The sequence below is a fragment of the Symphalangus syndactylus genome, chromosome 1, assembly GCF_028878055.3.
Source record: "Symphalangus syndactylus isolate Jambi chromosome 1, NHGRI_mSymSyn1-v2.1_pri, whole genome shotgun sequence".
NCBI lineage: Eukaryota > Metazoa > Chordata > Mammalia > Primates > Hylobatidae > Symphalangus > Symphalangus syndactylus.
This window is the reverse complement of record NC_072423.2, coordinates 144,298,574-144,320,541: the sequence shown is the minus strand read 5'-3', so window position 1 is coordinate 144,320,541 and position 21,968 is coordinate 144,298,574. Positions and strand designations below refer to the sequence as shown.

The following is a 21,968-nucleotide window of genomic DNA, read 5'->3' as shown; positions in this document are numbered from 1 at the left end:
TTTTGCTATGTTTCCCAGACTTGGCTTGAACTCCTGGGCTCAAGCAGTCCACCTGCCTCAGCCTCTCAGAGTGCTGGGATTACAGGCGTGAGCTACTGTGCCTCGCCACAGTTTCATATTTTGAAAAATTTTACTTCATTATTTTCTAGAATTTTTTTCTTCGGAATACATTCACTGGAAGCACACTGTTGGGTTTTGCTTTTTGGAACTAACTTTTGTGGTGATTCTTCTCATAGGTATTTTAAAACCATAACTTAAGAGTAAAAAACTGGTTTCTGTTATAAAAAAGTTATACAGGATATTTTACACCCACAACTTCAGTTAATTTCTAACCAGCACTTTTCAAACATAATTAAGAATAGTCACAAAAGATCAAGATATTCATAAATCCTGTTTTGAAAGTTGGGGTTTTAGAAAAGGAAAACAATAGAAAAATGTTTCATGTACTGAGTATTAAATCAGATATGTTAAAACTGTAGCGTAACGAAATTTGACTTGTGTTTAAACCTTGGCACTTACTGGCTTTGAAAACTTGGTTATTTAATCTTCTGTTTCCTCATTTATAAAAATAACAGCCTCATGAAGTTTTTTTTGAAGATCGAATGAATAAATTAAGGTTAGTATAGTACCTGGCACACAGTAAACATTTAAACATTTAATATTGATATGTCATCATTATCATCATCAGAATTCATAGCCATGTTTTTTGTTTTTTTTTTTCCCCGAGAGGAGACTCACTCTGTCAACTAGGCTGGACTGCAGTGGGGTGATCTCAGCTCACTGCAACCTCTGCTTCCTGCGTTCAAGTGATTCTCCTGCTTCAGCCTCCTGAGTAGCTGGGATTACGGGCAGCTGCTGTCATGCCCAGCTAATTTTTGTATTTTTGTAGAGCTGGGGTTTCACCATGGTTTCACCATGTTGGCCAGGCTGGTCTCGAACTCCTGACCTCAGGTTATCCTCCTGCCTTGGCCTCCAAAGGGGTGCAATTATGGGCGTGAGCCACCACGCCCAGCCCATAGCTGTGATAATTTTTAAGCAAATATTTACAGAGCATACCATTTTTTTCCCTGTTTAAAATCATAGCCATGATTTTTGAAAGTCTTTGATATCATTTTATGATGACATTCAACAGGGAAAAAATGGTATGCTGTGTAAATATTTGCCTAAAAATTATAGATCAAATAAATGTTGAGATATCTGATTGTTGATTATGATTTTGCATTATAATCTTATTTTGCATATTTAAATAGAACCTAAATGGTGACTTTCTTTTCTAAAACTAAAATCAGTAATTATTTTCCAACATAGCATCAAGAATTATTTTAATTTAGATTTTAAAAAATATATTAAATTTTTCACACATACAAAAACATTAAAAATATAATGAACATCAACCTACAGCTTAAGAAATAATATTTCCAGTAGAATTGAAGTCCTTCTTCACCTAAGTTATATTTATATATGCAGTAACTTCGTATGAAATAAGGAATTCAGAAAATCCTTTGAAGAACAATCTTAATGGCTCTTTAGTCTTTATTTAAAAAGCTAATAGTATTGAACATGGTGACATTTCCGACAGAATGAATATGTCTTTTGTGAATAATTTACCATGGAAATCTCATAAACCCTGCAAAACTCAAGAGTACATCTAACTTCCTCTTTCAATAAATACCTTCTGAGCATTGCCTAAGAGCATGTGCATGTACTTTTCTACCATTTATTTTTCTTCTTTTCTTACTGCTATATTTTAAGAGCAACAGAATAATAAATATTATTTGCATTGTTCTGTTCATTGTTAAAAGGGAAGTTTCTTTGCACCAGTATCATAGTTAAGTTTACATGCTAAATTCTAATTTGTAGACCTGTGATTTGAATCACTTGATTACACATTTGTATCAACTATCTTGGATAGAGGAAGGACGTTGTTGCTACATAAAGAAGAAATCTATCATTAGAAACATATTTCTTCTCTTTTGATTTTAAATTGAGTTGTTTTGTTGTCTAATAAAGAAAAAATTACACAGCAAAAATTGCTTTTTTTGTAATTTTGAATTTGATATATTGTTAATTATACAGAAATAGCCCCATTGCCAGGTAGAAAAAGATGTTGGTTGGCATTATTGTAATGTAGCTGAAATAATTAATATTTACCAGTTTCCTAATACAGCTGTATTACAGGGCTTAATCACATGTAAACCTGGTGCTAATTCTTAGGCAGGCATTAAGTATTTACAGTGTTCAAATCTGAGCAAAGGAAATAGCAATACTGACTATATATTTGTCCCAACATTTTAAGTTTTACAGTGTTTGAGATCTTTGGGGGTGTGAGGAGGAATCACAAAAAGAAAGTGATCCCTGACATTTTATTCAGCTGTAACACTCTTACTCCAGTGATGGTTCTTGAATAGTTGTAAGGAAGAATAATGAAACAGGACAAGTTTCCCCATCACTTTACCTAGCCTCCCTTTCCTTTCTTTTTTTCTTTCCCCAATCCTTCTTCATCCTAGAGAGACCTATGAATTATGTCATGGAACACTAGTATAGCAAAGATCACAAGTAATACCTTAAAATTATAGTTTATCTATGTTAATGTTATTTTATATTCTAGTTTGAATATTTTATAACTATCATTATTTGTACTTTTAAGCCCACAAGATGTTTAACATGGAGAAAGGTAACTTACTTTATTAGTCCAGAAAGCCCAAATTAAGATGATACGGCTGTGGAGAAATGTTTCCTATATCACTGATACTTACTATAAACAGTGCATAGTATATAAAACAAATAGATAACATATATAAGATCATATCACAGATCCAAATTTTGAAATTAAAAGAAAACTTTGCCTTTTGGACATAAAAGTTTGGTTATGAGTTATGGTTGTAGATGGTTAGCAACTATGGATATATATTCCATGAAGTATTTATTATCTAATTATCTTACATTTGTTTATTTTAGTTGCCAAAACTTGGAAGTCACTTTCCAAACAGGTGAGTTAAAGCTCTTGGTGGATATACACAAATTTTATATGTGCATGCATATATGTATATATAATTAAAATATATTTCATAAAATATATTATGAATTTTTATATATTTTATGATTTTTTTGCAAATCGAATCACATCAGAGTTCCTTTTTTTAATCCTCCAGATTGTCAGAAAATAAAAAGGTGGATGTTTGTAAGGGTTGGTGAAAATGTAGATTACTGGTAAATCTCATGTGTTGGTGTACTCACTTTAGAAAACAATTTGGCATTATCTACTAAAATTGAAGATATGCCTACCCTATACCTAGTAAATGCATGCCTCTATTTAAACTCTGCAATAGTGCATGCACATGTACCTTGTAAAGTTGAGCTTGAATAGACTCTGTAATCTAGTAATTTCTATACTAAATACACTGGTATCTAGTATATACCAGTGTATATACCTAGGGAAATTCTTGCTTATATGCAGGAGAGGTTCACAAGAATGTCTATAGATTATATATCATGGCCCCAAAACTTTAATATATCAATACCATACCATAAATAAATGTTGATATATTCATATAGTATACTACACAATAGTGAAAACAAATGAATTATAACAGTGCTTTAACTAAGTCTCAGAAACATAATGGTAAACAAAATAAGCAGTTCAAAAATACAAAGTATAATTCTATTTGTATAAAGTCCAAAACTGGGAAAATGAAATCATATTATTTAGGATACATTCATATGTGGGAAAACAAAGGAATAATTAACATTAAATTCAGGAACGTATTCATCTTCAGGATGATAGCAGGGAATATCATCAGTGATGGACTCAAAGAGGGTTCTAAAGTACTGCTAATTTTCTATTTTTTAAGTTAACTATTTCTTAACTTTAAATTGCGTATATATTCCTTTCATACTTTTATAGATATGATTTTATTATTTAAAAAAAAGAATATTAGAAATCTAGGGAACGTCCTTAACTAGTTAAAGGGAATCCTCCAAAAGCCTACAGCAAATGTCATGGTCATTTGTGAAACTTGAGAGACATTGTCTTTAAAGTTAGGTATATTAGTCCCCGTTTATCAGTGGGTAATATGCTCTAAGACCCCTGGTCATGAATGCTGAAAATTTGGAAAGTACTGAACCCTATATATACTATGTTTTTTCAATTTGGTAGACGAGAGAACTACTAAGTGTCTAACAGGTGGGTAGCATATACAGTGTGGATATACTGGGCAAAGGGATGATTCACGTCCTGGATAGGACAGAGCTGGACAGTGTGAGATTTCATCACGCTACACAGAACAGTGCGCAACTTAAAACTTAGGAATTGTTTATTTTTGGAACTTTCCATTTAATGTTTTTGGACTGCAGTTGACTGAGGGTCACAGAAACTGTAGAAAGCTAAGCCACAAATAAGGGGGAACTACTGTACAATGCAAATATGCCTGCTGTCACAACTGTTCCATAGCATTTTACTGGAAGCCGGGGCTGATACAGTATACTGGGGCTGCTGTGACAAAATATCACAGATTGAGTGGGTTTAACACCAGACGTTTATTTTCTCATGGTTCTGGGGACTTGAAGTCTGAGATCCAGGTGTCAGCAGGTTAGTTTCTTCTGAGGCCTCTCTCCTTGGCTTTTAGGTGGCCGTCTTTTTCCTCTGTCTTCACATGGTCTTTCCTCTGGGCATGTCTGTGTCCTAATCTCTTCTTATAAGGACATCAGTCATACTGGATTAGAGCTTGTCCTGAATGACCTTATATAATAATCTAATTACCTCTTTAAAGAAAGGTCCTCTCTGCAAAACAGATTCTGAGGTACTGGGGCTTAGGACTTCAACATTATGAATGGGGGAGAGGGGCACAATTGAGACCATAATATTTAGTATGAAAAAAAGAAGAGGCTCTAAGGATTAGAATAGAGGCATAGAATAGAATATGATTGGAAGAAAAATGTAAAGATACATAAATTTTAGATTTGTTTAAATTTAATAAAAGTTTAGCAAGATTGCTACTGGATTAACAGCAATAAACCGAAGTTAACAAGATGCTCCACACCAGCGAGAGCAATTAGAAACTAGTATTGAATAAAATGCATTTCATAATAGAAACAAGAACTGTTAGGTACTTAAAAGCAATACCTAACAGAAGATGTACAAAACATTATTAAATTGTGTTTTTAAAAATACAAGTAAATGGAGAACGTGTTCATACTGGTAGTAAGCCATTTCCTTATGATAATAATCCTCCAAATCTATCTATAAATTCAATGTAACTCCAATTAAAATTCCAACCAAATTGATTCAAAATTAACTTTTAAAATTAATCTGGATGTGTAAGGGCCCCAAAATATTTAGAACAATTCTGAAAAGGAAAGAGGGAAAAAAAAAAAACCCATTGAGATAAGAATAATGGGGTTTATCACATACTAAGATTAGAAATAGAGCTATAATAAATAAAATAGTATTACATAATTGCAAATATATTTTTAAAAACTAGATCAAGGTAATAGAATATAGAATCCAGAAACAGATCCAGGTATATATAGTTAGATCTGTAAATCACTGGCAGAAAGATTGACTTCTCAATCATAGATGTTTGAATAGTAACTTTTCCATGGAGGGGGCAAATTAGGCCTCAGATTTACTATCATATACAAAAACTGATTTCAGATGGATTAAGTTCTTATTTCTGACAAAAATTCTCTAAGATTAAAAGCAAAAATGAGAGGCATGAGAGTTTTTTTTTTTTTAGATAAGACACAAAGCAAAACTCAAAATTATTGGCAGTGTTTACTAAATTAAATATTTGAAAGTTTAGCATCAAAAGACAGTGTAAACAATGTTAAAAGATGTATGATGAATGGGAGGATATGCATGCAACGTATTAACAGAAGAGGGTAAGTGTCTTGCAGTCATGTAGAACCCCTTTTTTTATCTTTGTAAAAAAGATAATCGGCTTAATAAGAAAAAAATAGACAAACATACCTACAGTGGCCACTGAATATATGTAAAGGAGGTCAACCTTACTAGTAACTTAGGGCATGCAAATTAAACCAATGATATGATACTGTTTCACACCCACCAGATTGTTAGCTTCCAGAAATCTGACAATACCGATAATTAGCAAGGAGAACAAGGAGGAACCAGGTGAGAATATAAATTGGTATATTTACTTTTTAATTTTTTTTGAGATAGAGTCTCTCCCTGTCACCCAGGCTGGAGTGCAGTGGCACCATCTTGGCTCACTCCAACTCTGCCTCCTGGGCTCTAGTGATCCCCCCCACCTCAGCCTCCTGAGTAGCTGGGACCACAGGCACACACAACCAAGCCCAGCTAATTTTTGTATTTTTAGTAGAGACAGAGTTTTGCTCTGTCACCCAGGCTGGGGTATATTTACTTTTGAGTGAAATTTGGCAATACCTAATAATGTTGAAAATGCATATGAGAAGTCCCTCTTCTAGAAATGCATATTAGAGAAATGTTTTCAGATTTGCCACAAAAATCCTATATATCAGATCTCCCCCTTCCCGTGAAGCTTCGTCTGTATTTACAGCCACTCCCCATCACTCATTGCTCACATTACTGCCTGAGCTCTGCCTCCTGTTAGGTCAGCGGCAGCATTAGATTCTCATAGGAGCCCAAACCCTATTGTGAACTGGCATGTGTGGGATCTAAGTTGCATGCTTCTTATGAGAATCTAATGCCTGATGATCTGTCACTGTCTCCCATCACCCCCAGATGGGACCATCTAGTTGCAAGAAAACAAGCTCAGGACTCCCACTGATTCTACATGATGATGAGATGTATAATTATTTCATTATATGTCACATTGTAATAATAATAGAAATAGAGTGCACAATAAATGTAATGCACTTGAATCATCCCCAGAACATTTCCTCTTCCTCCCTCCTGGTCTGTGGAAAAATTGTCTTCCAAGAAACCAGTCCCTGGTGCCAAAAAGTTTGGGGACTGCTGCTATATGTGTTTCCTGAACATCAATTGTAGTAGCAAAAATTTGGGAACAATATGTCAGTCATCAGGCAGGTGAATGAAAAATTTGTGAAATAGAGAAACCCAGGATAAATGTAGAAATAGAGAGTTAAAATGAATGAATACATTACAGCTATGTGTATTCACATGAGTAGAACTAGAAAACAAGGTTGAGTAAAAGAGCAAGTTGCAAAATAATATTAACTGACAGTCACTTAAAGTGCAGATACCTTTTCAAAGGTCCATGAAGTCAAAACTATTTTCATCATAATACTGAGAAGATACTTGTTGTATTCACTGTCATTCTCTCGTGAGTGTGTGGTGGAGTTTTCCTTTTCTTTTTTTTTTTTTTTTTTTTTTTTTGTATTTTTAGTAGAGATGGGGTTTCACCGTGGTCTCCATCTCCTGACCTCGTGATCCGCCTGCCTTGGCCTCCCAAAGGGCTGGGATTACGGGTGTGAGCCACCGCGCCCGGCCTGTTTGGTGGAGTTTACTAGAGGCTCTTTGGTAATGATGCCATTGCTCTACCAACTAATGGAATGTGTGTTTGTGTATTCTTTTGTTTTAAAAATTTGTTTTTATTTTAAAATAAATTAAATATTGATAGATATAACCCATAATATTTTTGGGTCCGTAATATTTTTAAGAATGTGAAGAGTTGCCCTTCAGAACTGCTACATTAGACAACTGCTGTGTAGCAATTAAAATGAAAATGAAGAATATTTGACAGGAAAATATGCTCACGATAATATATTAAATGTAAAGGGTAAATTACAAAACAGTATGTAGAGAATGATTTAATATTTGCAGCAACAACAAAAATACTATAGAAATATGCCTAGCTAGAGAATCAGACTAAAATGATGTTAAAACGTGTGTGTGTGTGTGTGTGTGTGTGTGTTTAACTTGCCCCCCCTTAGAGACAATCAACTTCGGTCTAAAACTTAAGTTTGTCATCCCTGGATTACAATTAGTTTTTATTTTATGTACTTACTAATTTTTCTATAATATATATCTACTAACTGTATAATTTTTTTAATAGTACTTATTTAAGAAAATTGTGTAACTCCTTTATAAGGCAACTATAATTCTAGGAGACTGACTTTAATTCAGCAAATATTTATTTTCTACCTACAATTTAATTCTGACACTAACCACTCCGAGTTTAAGCATGGTGCCTAACAAGACTGCCCTCATTTCAGATGCTTGTTGCAAGTTTGGGGGCTCCAGGCCACCCACACTCTGACCTTACTGTCTACAAGTCTAGGAGGTTGCCACAGCTCCCCTCAGGTTTAATGATTTGCTAGAATGAATCATACAACTCAGAAAATGCAGTACCTATCTATGGTTATGGTTTTATTAGATAGAATACAGAGTAAGACCAGCCAGATGAAGAGAGAGGGCAAGGTCTGGGAAGGTCCTGAACACAGAGCTTCTATGCCTTCTTTGAGAACACGGAGTTGGGGTGTGTCACCCTCCTAGCACAGCAGCGTGTTCAACAACCAGAAAGCTCATCTGAGCTTACTGCTTAGAATTTTTATTAGGGTTTCATTACATAGACATAATTGAATTATTGGCCATGTGATTGAACTTAATCTGTAGCCTCTCTCTTCTCCCCAGAGGTCAAGCTCGCTAAAGCCCCAACTCTGTAATCACAGTTATTCTTTCTGGTAAGCAGTTCCCCTCCTGAGTCATCTCCTTAGTATAAACTCGGGTATGAACCAAGGGTTTAGAGTCTGCTTCCCAGGACCCAGGGACAAAGGCCAAATTCTTTATAATATAGCACTGCTGCATACGAAACCAAGCTGGGAGTGGGGAGTAGGGAGAGAGATTCCTGACATGGGTGGGAATATAAAAATTTTAATAAATTTCAGAAGAGAAGACAAGATGAATGTGTTGATTGGATGGTTTAGACCAGGAGAAACTAGATTATTACTAAAATAAGCTACTTGGAGTCAGTAAGGATCTGGGCTCTGTCATTTATTAGTTCTGTGACCTTGGGTGTTACTTATCCACTTTAAGTCTCGGTAAAATATGCGTAATGAGGATTGTTTTTAGAATGAAGTTATTATATGAGCCTATTGCCAAACCCATAGAGGGCACACAATAAAAGGTAGCTTTGATTTTTCAGTCTTACCGTGTAGCTGAGTTTTAAGTTAGAACAGATGAGGTTGGAAGACATGGAAACAGTTAAAATGGAGAAAGATTAGTTAATATTTACACAGTTACAATAGAGATGGTATAAATTAAGCTATGTAAAATTTATTCAGAATGTTGTTTTTTAAGTTTTTTAATAGTTTTTTGAGACAGGTCTCACTCTGTTTGCCTAGGCTGGAGTGCAGTGGTGTGATCATGGCTCACTATAGCCTCGACTTCCTGGGCTCAAGTGATTTTTCCACCTCAGCCTTCTGAGTAAGATGGGACTATAGATGAACGCCACCATGCCCAGCTAATTGTTTGTCTGTTTGTTTGTGAGATGGGGTTTTGCCATGTTGCCCAGGCTGGTCTCAAACTCTTGGGTTCAAGGGATCTACCCACCTCAGCCTCCCAAAGTGCTGAGATTATAGGCCTGAGCCACCAAGTCCAGTCCAGAATGTTTTATTTAATCTCTTACTCTAACAGAAATATTTTGAGTTTACTGTTGTCTAAACAATAAATATCCCAGTTTCTCATTACAATTCGGACCTGAATTGTTCTGTGCCTTTGCTATTCTGTAATCAGATGCACTGATTATCTGCTGGCATCTTTTACCTGCAGTGCAGATATAGAAACATGAAAAAAAACAAACACAAGAATCCACATATGGGCTTCAAGGTGTCCATAAATCCCCTAAAAATGCTGTTCCTGCCTTTGACATACCAAGAATTTTTCTTCCTGCTGGCTCAGCTTTGCAGTTAAACAAAAATGATTTATAAATGTTAGAAAGCATTTTTAGGTACAGCTGCGTCGGAAATGGTTTGTCTGAAATGCCTTCCAAACTTGAATGTGTGTAAAAATTAGAAGATCTTATTAAAAATGCAGGTTGTGGTTCAGTAGGTCTGGGATGGGCACTGAGATTCTGCGTTTCGCACAAGCTCTCAGGTGATGCTCTAACTATTGGGCAGCCACATGCTCTGAGGAGTGGGGATCAGATCTGAAAATAGAAGTGGGTTCTGTGTTTGTCTAATGTGTTTCTAAGCAGACTAACTTTATTGTTTCAAATTATTTCAAGTTATCTCACCAAATCTTTTAATCATTTTTCTTCACAATTAATCAAATTATAGTTTTCACTTAGTTGTTTTTAACAGACTATACACAATAAATTCAAAATTGATTTAGCATATGAGTAATGATTCAAATGTCTAAATTCTCCAATAGTTTCCGAGCAGCAGTGGTAGTTTGACTTTTTTAAAAAAGAAAAAGCTAAGCAGCAGTTGAAGTCTGTGTTGTTTAATATTTAAGTTAAAATTAGAAACAAAGTGAAACAGTGACCATAACTCAGTACCCTTGTCTTTCTGCTTCATCCAGTGTTATCATTCTGTAAGTCACTAACCATTAAAATACTCTTTATTCCTTTCTAACATAATTCTTTGTTCATTTACTTCCTCTACACAAAGCTCTCCAAATCCAAATGTGTTACAAAGAAGAGACATTACGTGAACCGGGTGATATGACCATCTCTGACCTTAATGTGGAAATCCACGTTTTTCCATGGATTTCCTAAAACAATCCCTTTATAACTGGCTCCAGAACTTAAACTCACTGTTTTATCTTGATTTGGTTGTCTTATGTATAACCTCCAGTTATTCAACTTACCTGAAATTTTAGGTAGCTCTAATTAAATTTAATGTAGCCTCTTCATCATTTATTTTATGTTTGAACCATGGGCAAATACTGGGTTGTGTGCTTGAATGAACCACAGGCATAACATAGGATATATAATGCCATGTTACACGTCTTGTAAGTGGAGAATTTTGCATGGACATTTAAACATGTTTTTGATCTATTTTATTAGTAAGTGGTTTACCAATTCATCAGTAGTATAATAACTTCTGTCATAGGAATTAAATCAAATGCTCGCAGAAACACCACCAGTTTGGAAAGGCTCATCAAAGCTATTTCGAAATCTTAAAGAAAGAGGTGAGTTAACCTTAGTATTTGTTCTTTTTTTAAACTATATTATGTATACTATTTATATATGCATATTTTCCCAAACCTAAAATAATTTTTAAATTACATCTATGTGTATGCATAGAGAAAAAACTGAAGAAGAAAACAGCAAAATATTAACATTTCTGGGTATTAATGTTGCTCTTGGGTAATTCCACCCTTCATTTAGGGTGGTTTTCATGTTATTGTTTATATATTATTTGTATCTTCCAAATTTTTTTATAATAAAATGGACCTACATAGTTTAAAAAATTATTCTTTAACCATATTGAAAAGTATATTTTATATTTACCCAAAGAAAACATTTTGCAAAAATACTAGATCTTCAAAGGTCTATTTTTCTTCCTTCCATTTTGCTCTGAGGGAATTATAGATACTCCTAAACTAATTAACAGGAAAAATTTAGTGGATGTGTCCTTTGACAGCCTAATTTGGACATGTTTCCTTTAAAGGCCAACACTTACTGCAAATATACCTGTTTCAACTTACTCTATTATCAATATCAATATAAGGTTAATTCATTAATTTATACATTTCCTGGCAATCAAATTATATGGCTTTTATTGTAATTTTCTTTTACAGGGTACCTTTTTACACATTTGTAGAAAAAATTTATTAATCTTTTTAATCTTAAAAAGTAGTGTTTCTTGGAAATAAATTTTTTGTATCCTCAAATACAGGAATATGCAAAATAAAAATGTTAAATTACATAAGCAGTTACATTTTCCCTTTTCATCAATTTTAACCAATATTGGTTTGAAAGTAATGTATTTCAGCCTGAAGACAAATACTTTGAAGGAGCAGTTATAATTCATATATTTTATTTAAGTAGAATTAGAAAGTTGGTATTGCCTCCACATGGTTGACATAGAATCTGAAAGGAAGAGACACCATATCTTTTATTGTAGATGTTTCATAAGTAAGATTTTTAAATCTTCAAGAAACCTAGGCCAAAGTGTCTTAAAAAAAAATCTTAGAAATTTTTTTCCTAGATGTTGTCTTAAAGATCTTAGGGTGAGATAATAGGATGAGGAAAATTCAAAGCTCATAAGGATCAAGTTAAGTATGGTGAATTTCAAACATTTTTCTTAATATACCTCATGGGAAAATACAAATTCGATCAAATATAATCTGAGAAAAATAATGCATAGAAGAAAGAACTTTTTTTAAGTTAAGGGGAGGGTTTAATCTGGAAGTCCTAGGTTTAGGCATACTCTAATCCTTCTCATGTTATACACGTTTGCATTTTTTTCCCCAGGGGATAGAATCTATTCTGCGCCACTATGACAGAAATACTATGTTTCTGTGCTGTCTCTTACGGTAGCTACTAGCCACATATGGCTGTTGAGCACTTGAAATGTGACTAGCATAACTGAGGAACTTAATTTTTAGTTGTATTTGATTTTAAGTATTTTAAATTTAAATAGATACACCCTGTAGTATAATGCGTATCTGTGTCATATTAATTAGATCATCGGGGTGATGCATGATCCCAGAAAGTTTTAGAATCATTAGGTTAGGTAAAATAGAGAAGTTAGAAGAGCCTTGCTTTTTTTAAATAGCGATTAAGTGGCAGAGAAATTTTAAGACAATCTTTAGAGCTATTGAAGACTAATTTTATTTTTATTTTTGTTTTATTTTATTTATTTATTGAGTCAGGGTCTCATTTTGTCACCCAGTCGGGAGTGCAGTGGCACAGTCATGGCTCATTGCAGCCTCGACCTCCTGGGCTCAAGCGATTCTTCCCCCTCATTTTTTGATTTTTTGCAGAGATAAAGCCTCACTTTGTTGCCCAGGCTGGTTTTGAACTTCTGGACTCAAACGGTCCTCTTGCCTTGGTCTCCCAAAGTGCTGAGATTATAGGTGTGAGCTACCATGCCTGGCTAAAGACTAATTTTAAAATTAAAAGTTTATCTACTTAAAATATTACCTCAAGAGAAAATGTTATGCATTTAAATAATAAAAAAATTGATATGCATTCATGAAAACATGTATTATAGAGACTTAATTGTAACAGCCAACTGCAATGTATTGTGTCTAGGAATTAAACAATGTAATGCTTTTAAGGAACTTCCCTTAAAATTTGTTTTGATTGAATTTTCGAAAGAAACCTAGTTGGCATCTTTCTTATCCTCTGTTTCTAAAGATCACATCATTACTATATGCCTAGCTTTTTTTTTTTTGATCCTGAATGTCATAAATAAATTGAAGAGTTAGTTTTATAGTATTCCGTTTGTATAATTGGAAAGCATTAAAAATATACAGTTCATCTTCAGTAGTATTTTCTCTTTTCCTTGACCATTTTTATTAAATTATAATATATCATGGGTTTCACTTCATTTTTCTTCCCTGTGGTTTAAGCCACCTCAATCACCATGTGGTCCTACAGACAAATGCCTACCATGATAGCCATGGTCTGGACACTCACTATTAAGAAGTCCTTTCCTTGAGGGAAATCTTGAGTTTAGTATCAAATAAAAGATGCATAACAGTTATTAAGGTTCTTTATACCAACCAACATCTCTTGTGTATTCTACCAGGTCAACTAGAACAACAGTCAGTGAGATGGGATTATGGAGACAGCATGGCCATTTCCCAACCCATTTCCCTTTTTCGCCCCTTCTTTTATGCTCTTCTTTCATTTTTTGAGGGATCCCTATAGACTCTTAAGTATTGTATCTTTATATACATTGACCATTTCAGAATCTTTCTCCCATAACATTCATGGCAATCAAGCAGAACTATCTGTCTATAGGTCACAATATTCTAGTATAAACAAAAGAAGGGAATGAATGCTTTCAGGGCCTCCTGGGTAGTGCCCTTCATGTCTCTGACAAACTGCCTGACAGTGACTCCTCTTCTCTTTGTTCTATAACAAAGAAGACAGCCTCAAAGAACATCAGATAAAATGGAGTTTTAAAGTTCACAATCTGGTTATTTTAAGGATTTTTATACCCTTTTACGAAGCGTCAGAACTATCTGATACCTAAATAAGTATTGTAGATACAGATTCCTGATGTCAGTCTTCTCAGTATCTACTTGGAAGGTCAGTTAAAGCATTAAATCTCGTTTTGGGTTTTGTATTCCAAAAGCAAGAATTCAAGTAACAGAATGCACTTTTCTATTTACTTCAAATGCACTCCTTTTAAAATTTACAAGTATGGAGTTACTGAGAACTCAGGATGCGATGTACAGAAAGTATAAGCCATTTAATTACAATAAAAACTCCTTAAGGTACGTTTAATAGAAGCATTGAAGATAATTTGAAAGCAGAAAAGTGGTAACTATAGAGCTTTATTCTTAAAATGCAAAACAAAAATCACATTTCTAAGTAACAGTGTCTCAGTGTTTTATCCAAGTGTTACTAAAAAGTAATTAGGCACTTTACGGTATTAATTAACCATTTCCAACCTTTTTATTTTTACTTATTTTTTCCTTTAACCTCCGTTGGACTTGATAACTTTTTTATTTTATGTTAAGAGTCATACATTAGAAACTAGCAACAAGTTTAAAAGTTACTGCTATAAGTATGCATTATAATTTTGCTTTTTTTGCCAATACATTTGAGAGCATAATGATTTTATATGGGTATCTACAAAGGCATGTGGAACAATTAAAGTACAATTAAATTTGTTGCTTCTTTTGCTATGATTTTATAATAATTGTCATTTAAAATAATATCTAGCATCTATTTTAAACTGTAAGCTCATTATTTATAGCATTTATTGCTCCTAGAACAGTATTTTATACATATAACTGATACTATTTTTCTTGTAGGTGTGATTTCTTACACAGAATATCTTTTTCTTTTATGCATTTTAACAAGTAAGTATACTTATTACATTTATTTCTGGATGTAGCTTTATTTTTTAAACAGAATCTTGGAAAGCAGATCTTAGGTTCTCTTACTCTTGAAAATCAATATCCATGCTGTTTTGCAAAATTCATGTTTAATGTCATAGAAAAATGCTAAGCATAGCACTGTGAAGAGTCAAAAACATAAATGCTACAGCTTATGGTATAGTAATAAATGCTCATAAATTATAAATTTAATATTAAGTATCAATTCTTGTGGTTTTAATCTACCTCAGATTACAAAGGTCATGACATGTAATAATATATAAATTCCCTACTGTACTCATTTGAGTCATATTTTCTGCCGGATTGATGTGAGAGAGAGTGTCTCTTAACTATTGAGTCTATCAGAATACCCATCATTCACATCCAAAACTTTTATTTTCTCCCTCTCAGGTGCAGCATTTCTTAGGAAACATATGAAGGGTTTACTACGTTTTCAGTTAAATTTCTTTGCATTTAATGGAGACAATCCTGTTATAGTTTACTGTGTTCCAGCCACCTGGCCTTTCTATTCCTTGAACTGCTGCCTCAGGGATTTGTACCTTCTGCTTCCTGTGCCATCAGTACTTATCCTCAAGATCCCCGTGATAACAAACATCATTCAGGTTTCCTTTCAAATGTGAAGACTTAGCAAATCCTTACTTGGCCAGCCTCTCTAACATAGCTCCCTCTCTCTTTATATCTCTTTACTGCGTTGCATTTTCTTCATATCAGACTATTTGAAAGTATTATTGGTTTACATGTTCTTGTTTGTCTCACCACACTTGAATGCAAGGTCCATTATGGCAAAGATTTTATCATTTTTGTTATTTGTGTATCAAGAACAGTGTCTTGGACATGGTACCCTCCCAAAAAGTAGTTAGTGAATGAATGAAGAAAGGAATACATGAAAGAATACTGCTGGTGGAATTTCCAATTGTGGAGATGCATGGAAACAAGAACATCAGTAAAACTCTGTCATTAGAAACAAGTCTAAAAATACCTTGTACTTCTTTGATTAAAAAATTCACACCACTGTGTTATTCTTAACTTTGTAACTTAGTGAGGAATGATGTTAACATTGAGTTCTGTTACAGTAAGTTTTGAGAAGGAATGTGTACATGCACTCACATATGTGTATTTCAAAAAATATCTTTTTTTTTTTTCTCTTGGACTTGTCACCTTGCTCACTGCCTAGACTGAGCCAATTTATCAAGACAGGGGAATTACAACAGAGAAAGAGTAATTTACACAGAGCTGGCTGTACAGGAGACTGGAGTTTTATTTTTACTCCAATGAGTTTCCCAAACATTCAGGGATCAGAGTTCTTAAGGATAATTTGGGGTAGGGGGTGGGTGAGTCAGGAGCGCTGGTTGGTCAGGTCAAAGATGAAATCATAGGGAGTCGAAGCTTTTCTCTTGCACTGAGTCAGTTCTTGGGTGAGGACCACAAGACCAGATGAGCCAGTTTATCGCTCTGTGTAGTGCCAGCTGATGCATCAAGTGTGGGGTCTGCAAAATATCTCAAGCATAGGTCTTAGGTTTTACAATAGTGATGTTATCCCCAGGAGCAATTTAGGGAGGGTCAGAATCTTGTAACTCCAGCTGCATGACTCCTAAACCATAATTTCTAATCTTGTGGCTAATTTGTTAGTCCTACAAAGGCAATCTAGTCCCCAGGCAAGAAGGAGATTTGTTATGGGAAAGGGCTCTTATCATCTTTCTTTTAAACTATAAACTAAGTTCCTCCCAAAGTTAGCTTGGCCTAACTAAACAAGAAGCAACTGAATGAACAAACACAGCTTGGAGATTAAAGCAAGATGGAGTTGGTTAGTCAGATCTCTTTCACTGTCTCCATTATAATTTTGCAATGGCAGTTTCAGACTTTAAATGAAATTAAAATGTTAGTGCTGAAGAACTAGTATTGTACATTTTGTAATAGGGCTACCTGAGGTTGATCCACTCTGCAAAGCCATAGTAATGAAGCAAGTCCAGTCAATGACGCTACCCTAAGAATGAGAGTGGGACCAAAGAGTGACTCAAAGATGTGTTGAAAAGTTACCTTGTTTGCCAAAACAATGATGGATGCAATATTAGAAGTTAAATTAAGTACCTAAACCAGCGGAGTGATAGGCAAGGATAAGAAGTGTTGGCTGGGAAAGCCACTTGTTGAGATGGGACAGGGTATAATTTAGGAGTGTCAGAAAAAACATATATAGTGTGTTTTGGCACAGAAAGTTTAGCATCTTTGGGTGCTGTGAAACTTCCTTTGGAGTTCAGGACTCACCAACAGAAGCTTCTAAGGAGTTTGAATTGAAAAATTATGGGATATTGTTTACATTAGAACTAAGAAAACTGTGAAAAGAGGGCTGGCAGAAAGTGGGCTACATAATCTTGGTTACCTGTCTATAAGTGTCTCCCTCTTTACTTTGTACTGTATTTTTCCCTCCAAACAATGCTTGTAAGGAGGACTTCTTTTCTGTATGTATTTTCAAGATCTTTTTAAAGTGTAAAACTTGGTTATTAGAGATGGTGTAAATTTGTATTAGATTTCTGAAATACATGCAAGAAGTGAGCTTGCATAAAGGACTGGCTTCTATTTCTGTTATTTTCAGAGACAGCTGTTACGAGTTAAGAAAGTAGGACACTATCTGTGCCTCTTTTGCAGGTTCAAGATTTCACAACAGGTGGTAGCAAATGTATCTGTGGGGGGTCCCTTTTTCAACTTTGTGCCCCTCCCCACAGTCATCCCAAAAGAAAAGATCCAGTGTTTTGAGAAAGGCATGTCCACTGAGCTGCTCTTTTAGGACACTTTCAAGTTTTCTTCCGTCCAAGTTTTCTCCTTTATGCTCTAGAAGTGAAAAGGAGAGATTGAACCTCATTATTATAAGGTTCATGAAATTGAAGCACTTCATAATATGTGAAAGTCTTTTTCAGAAAAGCAGTGTTCCTTGTATTTTGGGGGAATTGATAATTACATATTCAGTCTTCTTTTGTTTTATATTTCTGTTTTTGAAGCCTCTAGAAGTTTAAACTATAATCTCTTATGCTTAACATTTATTTTCATAGGCCATTTTAGTTATAATTTTCCCAAGAATCGAAACTAGTCCATTGTGTCATTTTCCGCCACACTAAGTAGCTGAACATATTGAATATATTTAAAATGTGACGAGTTGATATTTTCCTTTTAAACAAACTAACAGACTTTGGATTAGAAAAGAGAAGTGCTTATTTTTAGAAATAAGGAAACTATTCAAATTTTTCTCTCAGTGCTATGCAAGTATCACAGAAGTACTTTTAAAGTATATTATCAATTTTTATTAAGGGTACTAATTATAAAGCAGAAATATATATACTTTTATACACTTTTTATTATCTTTAACCAATACAGAATATGAGTAACTTTACAACTAATATGGATTTTGTACTTTAAAATACATTTTTCTATTTTGTGAATACCTTCTCTGTTTTTTCTGGCAGAGCCACATGCAGGGTTCAGAATAGCTTTCAACATGTTTGACACTGATGGCAATGAGATGGTGGATAAAAAAGAGTTTTTGGTGGTATGTATATTATATGCTGCATTTTATCAATAATTAAATATTGCTTACTTATATTTTTATGTTTTTGCCTTATTGGGAATACTAGTGTAGAGAAAAGAGTGAAAAACTTATGCTTTTGCCTTTACTTAATTAAGTATATACTCAGGTACTTTGAACAATATTTACATTTTACAAATATAAATTACATTCAGTGTATGATGATGATTATCGTTGTTTTTACCTTCCATAAAAGTGTGAAATGTATCAGGTGTTTACTTTTGGGTGGATAACAGGCAGTCCTCAGGTTATACATGCCCAGTTAATATTCAGTCCCCATTATGTCATCCACCTAGGCACAACTCCTTCCATCGGAACTTCTCTTCCTTCTCAATATAGGATTCATGATTTTTCTTTCTCTTTTCTCTTCCACTTACTCCTGTCTTGTATTCCAGTCTTGTCCCCACTTCCCTGTTCCTTTCTGTTATCTTTGACCATAGGCTGATAGTTCTTAGATATTTACCTTTTGATGTTTCTTTGATGGGTCCAGCTCTGGCGCTGGTCTGACAGTGAATTCAGTTGCTCACTCAACTTCGCACACCCTGCTTCCAGAATTTTTCTGTTTGTTTTTACCCATGTATTTTGCATCTCTTTTCGTGACAAAATGCCTAGTCTGTTTTATTCTCTGAAATAGAAAATACTATTAATTTATTCGTTAGAGTAACATGCTCTGCTTTTGGCATATATGTTACACTCTGTCTTTACCTACACTCTCCAAGTAAAAAGAAAGGGAAATCAACAGCCATTTTCTTTTCTTTTTTTGTTTTCTTTTTAAATTATGGCCCTACCTCCTGAACAGCCATTTTATTTTCTACTTTTCCTTTGTAATATAGCTGTAAAAATTCCTCAGAAAACCTCTGAAAGAGCTTCGTATTTACTTCAGAAGCTGAAACTCAGAGGAAGTCTATGACATCATTCTTTTTCTTAGTAGGAAAGAGAAAATATAAAAATCCTCATCAGAAGCTAATTAGTAGCCATTCAAAGGGAAACAAGCAGACTGATTACTGGGATTTATCAGAAGGCTTAAACTCTCACCCACGCAGCCCTTGCCCAGGTGTAGTTCCTGAGCCAAGCCACTGGAGCTGGAGCCTTCATTCCAGTGCTTTGCAGAATGATGGGGAGATGGCGGTTTTCAGTTTGATTACAGTAGATATAGATGTGTTTCTGCCATCCGAAAATGGCCAAGGTTAGTGTTGCTTTCTTATGATAGTGCACAACTGTATTTTAGGAACTTTCAGAATGGGCCTGTTTTTCTGCAGAACGTTCTATGTCCACACTGCCAAGTTCCATCCCCTTGACTTAAAGTAAAAGATTAACTTTTGGAACTCACCCCTTTGGAGGTTGCCTGTGTGGATGTCTGCATTTTAGAGATAAAGTAAAACTGTAACATTAAGTACATTTAACTTAATTATGGGTTACCAATACCAAAGGATATATTTTCTTGGGGGAAAAAACTGAAATCAGAAAATAGATCTATAGTAGTTTAAATGTTCTTGGTGGATGAAGCTATTTTCTTTGTTTTTGGAATATGCCTAGTCCAGAATAGTAGATAGGTGCCTAGAAACTTTTGTTGGATATTTGATTCTTGATTGATTTCTTTGTCAGCTTCAAGAGATATTCAGGAAAAAAAATGAAAAGAGAGAAACTAAAGGAGATGAAGAAAAGCGTGCAATGCTGGTAAGAATACTTTATAGTAGCTTTAGGTGGGTTTTCTAGGCAACAATTATTTTATTCACGTTAAGAAACAGTAATTAAAGTTTGTAACTTTGAAGCTGTCCCTTTCTTGAAAACTTTGTAAAGTTTTTATGTAGAAAAATTGCTTCAGTATTTATATGCATTGATATCAATATTTACTTCAAATATTGATATTAAACATCTGTATCCATAATCATTCATTAAATCATTTTCATCCATATTGTTATCTGTGAGATTTGAAGGGTATATCGTACAATAGATTAACACAGATCATTATGCATGTAAAAATTTAAAGGTGAATTGCAAAGATTTAATTATAATGTGAGAGAATTTAGTGGTAATATAACAATGTGACTGTCAAAACAAATACAAGGAGATAATATGTTTTCTTGCATTCTTAGATGTATATATTAGAGATTCTTCTTCGGGGATATATAATATTTTCATCTTTTTCTGAAGTTAGAGTTAAGCAACATTACCCTCCATCTTCCTAACCAGTTTTCTTTTCATCTGAAGTATTTCAGCCTGACCATAGGCCAGGTTCACATAATAAAAATAACAAACAGGTACTAAGACCTTACCATCACACACTATACTAGGTGCTTTCCATACATTTCTGATTTAATCTACCCAACAATTCTCTTATTATCCATAATTATAGATGAGGAAACTGATAATTGGGAAGGTTAAGTATCTTGTCCAAAGTTACATAGTTATTAAATGGCAAAGCTAAAGATTTGAACCTGTGTCTGGCCAGCTCCAAAACCTCACTTTTATCCATTGTGACATATTTCTTTGTCTGATACTTAGATAACCAGAAATACAATGAATTTTGTTGGCATGTAAACGACATTGTTTCATTTGCAAATTGATGGCCCTGTGCAGTAGTTTAATTGTCCTACATAGAATTCACATAACTAACTTCAGAGAGCTAAAACTCCATTTTTATTATTCTCATTTTTATAAGAATATGTATTAGGTTTTTCTTAACATAGATTATCTATAGCAGATGGGTGCCATATTCAATCCCAATATATTTATGAAGTATACGTTTGTATTTAGTTGAATAAAAGCAGATTATCAGGATTGTGTAGCACATACTGCTTTATAGGATATTTGACCATGCTATAATTCTCAGTAGTCATTGAACATCCCTCAGTATACTATTGACAAATCTTATGGAAGACAGTCTTAAAAAATCAAAGAATTGATTGTAATGTTAGTCAAGTATTAAAAGGGGCAATAGTAGTTCTCTACTTAATTCTGGTCTCATGATTTTCAAATTGTAATTAATAAATCCTACACGAATAGCCCCATAATTGCAACTGTTTAGAGTATTAGCAAAGAAGACTAGAGAATTGAATATTTTAAATTTTATTCCTTGTAAATAATATGCTAAATGAGTAAACAGTTATTTTAATTTTGATACATTACCTCTAACTATAATTGACTGAATAGTCAAGTTGTTAATAAAATGCTATTTAAGGAGGTGGAATAATGTTAATGAATCTATTGATATACTTTAATGATAAAGTAGATAGTATTTCAATGGATATAAATATAATTGTTTTATTTATTTTTTTATTTATACTACTTCCAGAGAGGACTTACGCATCTTCCAGTAAAAATACAGTATTATTCTAATCATTAACATTTATTAATACATCCATCAAGTAATAAAGGAAGATAAAAAAAGAGAAAAATAATAGCAGACAA

General features: G+C 33.9%; 1 protein-coding gene across 12 annotated transcripts in view; it reads left to right on the top strand.

The window, feature by feature from the left end:
* The window catches only part of MICU3 (mitochondrial calcium uptake family member 3), a 92,415-nt gene that overhangs the window by 37,134 nt on the left and 33,313 nt on the right, over window positions 1-21,968 (top strand). For 7 of the 12 annotated variants that reach the window (XM_055287318.2, XM_055287349.2, XM_055287308.2 and 4 more), the window contains exons 3-7: window positions 2,959-2,990; window positions 11,014-11,092; window positions 14,900-14,947; window positions 18,439-18,521; window positions 20,163-20,234. In XM_055287318.2, coding sequence (XP_055143293.1) covers window positions 2,959-2,990; window positions 11,014-11,092; window positions 14,900-14,947; window positions 18,439-18,521; window positions 20,163-20,234 — 314 coding nt within the window. The remainder of the gene's footprint in view (window positions 1-2,958; window positions 2,991-11,013; window positions 11,093-14,899; window positions 14,948-18,438; window positions 18,522-20,162; window positions 20,235-21,968) is intronic. The other 5 variants (XM_055287280.2, XM_055287332.2, XM_055287298.2 and 2 more) reach the window with 5 other exon arrangements.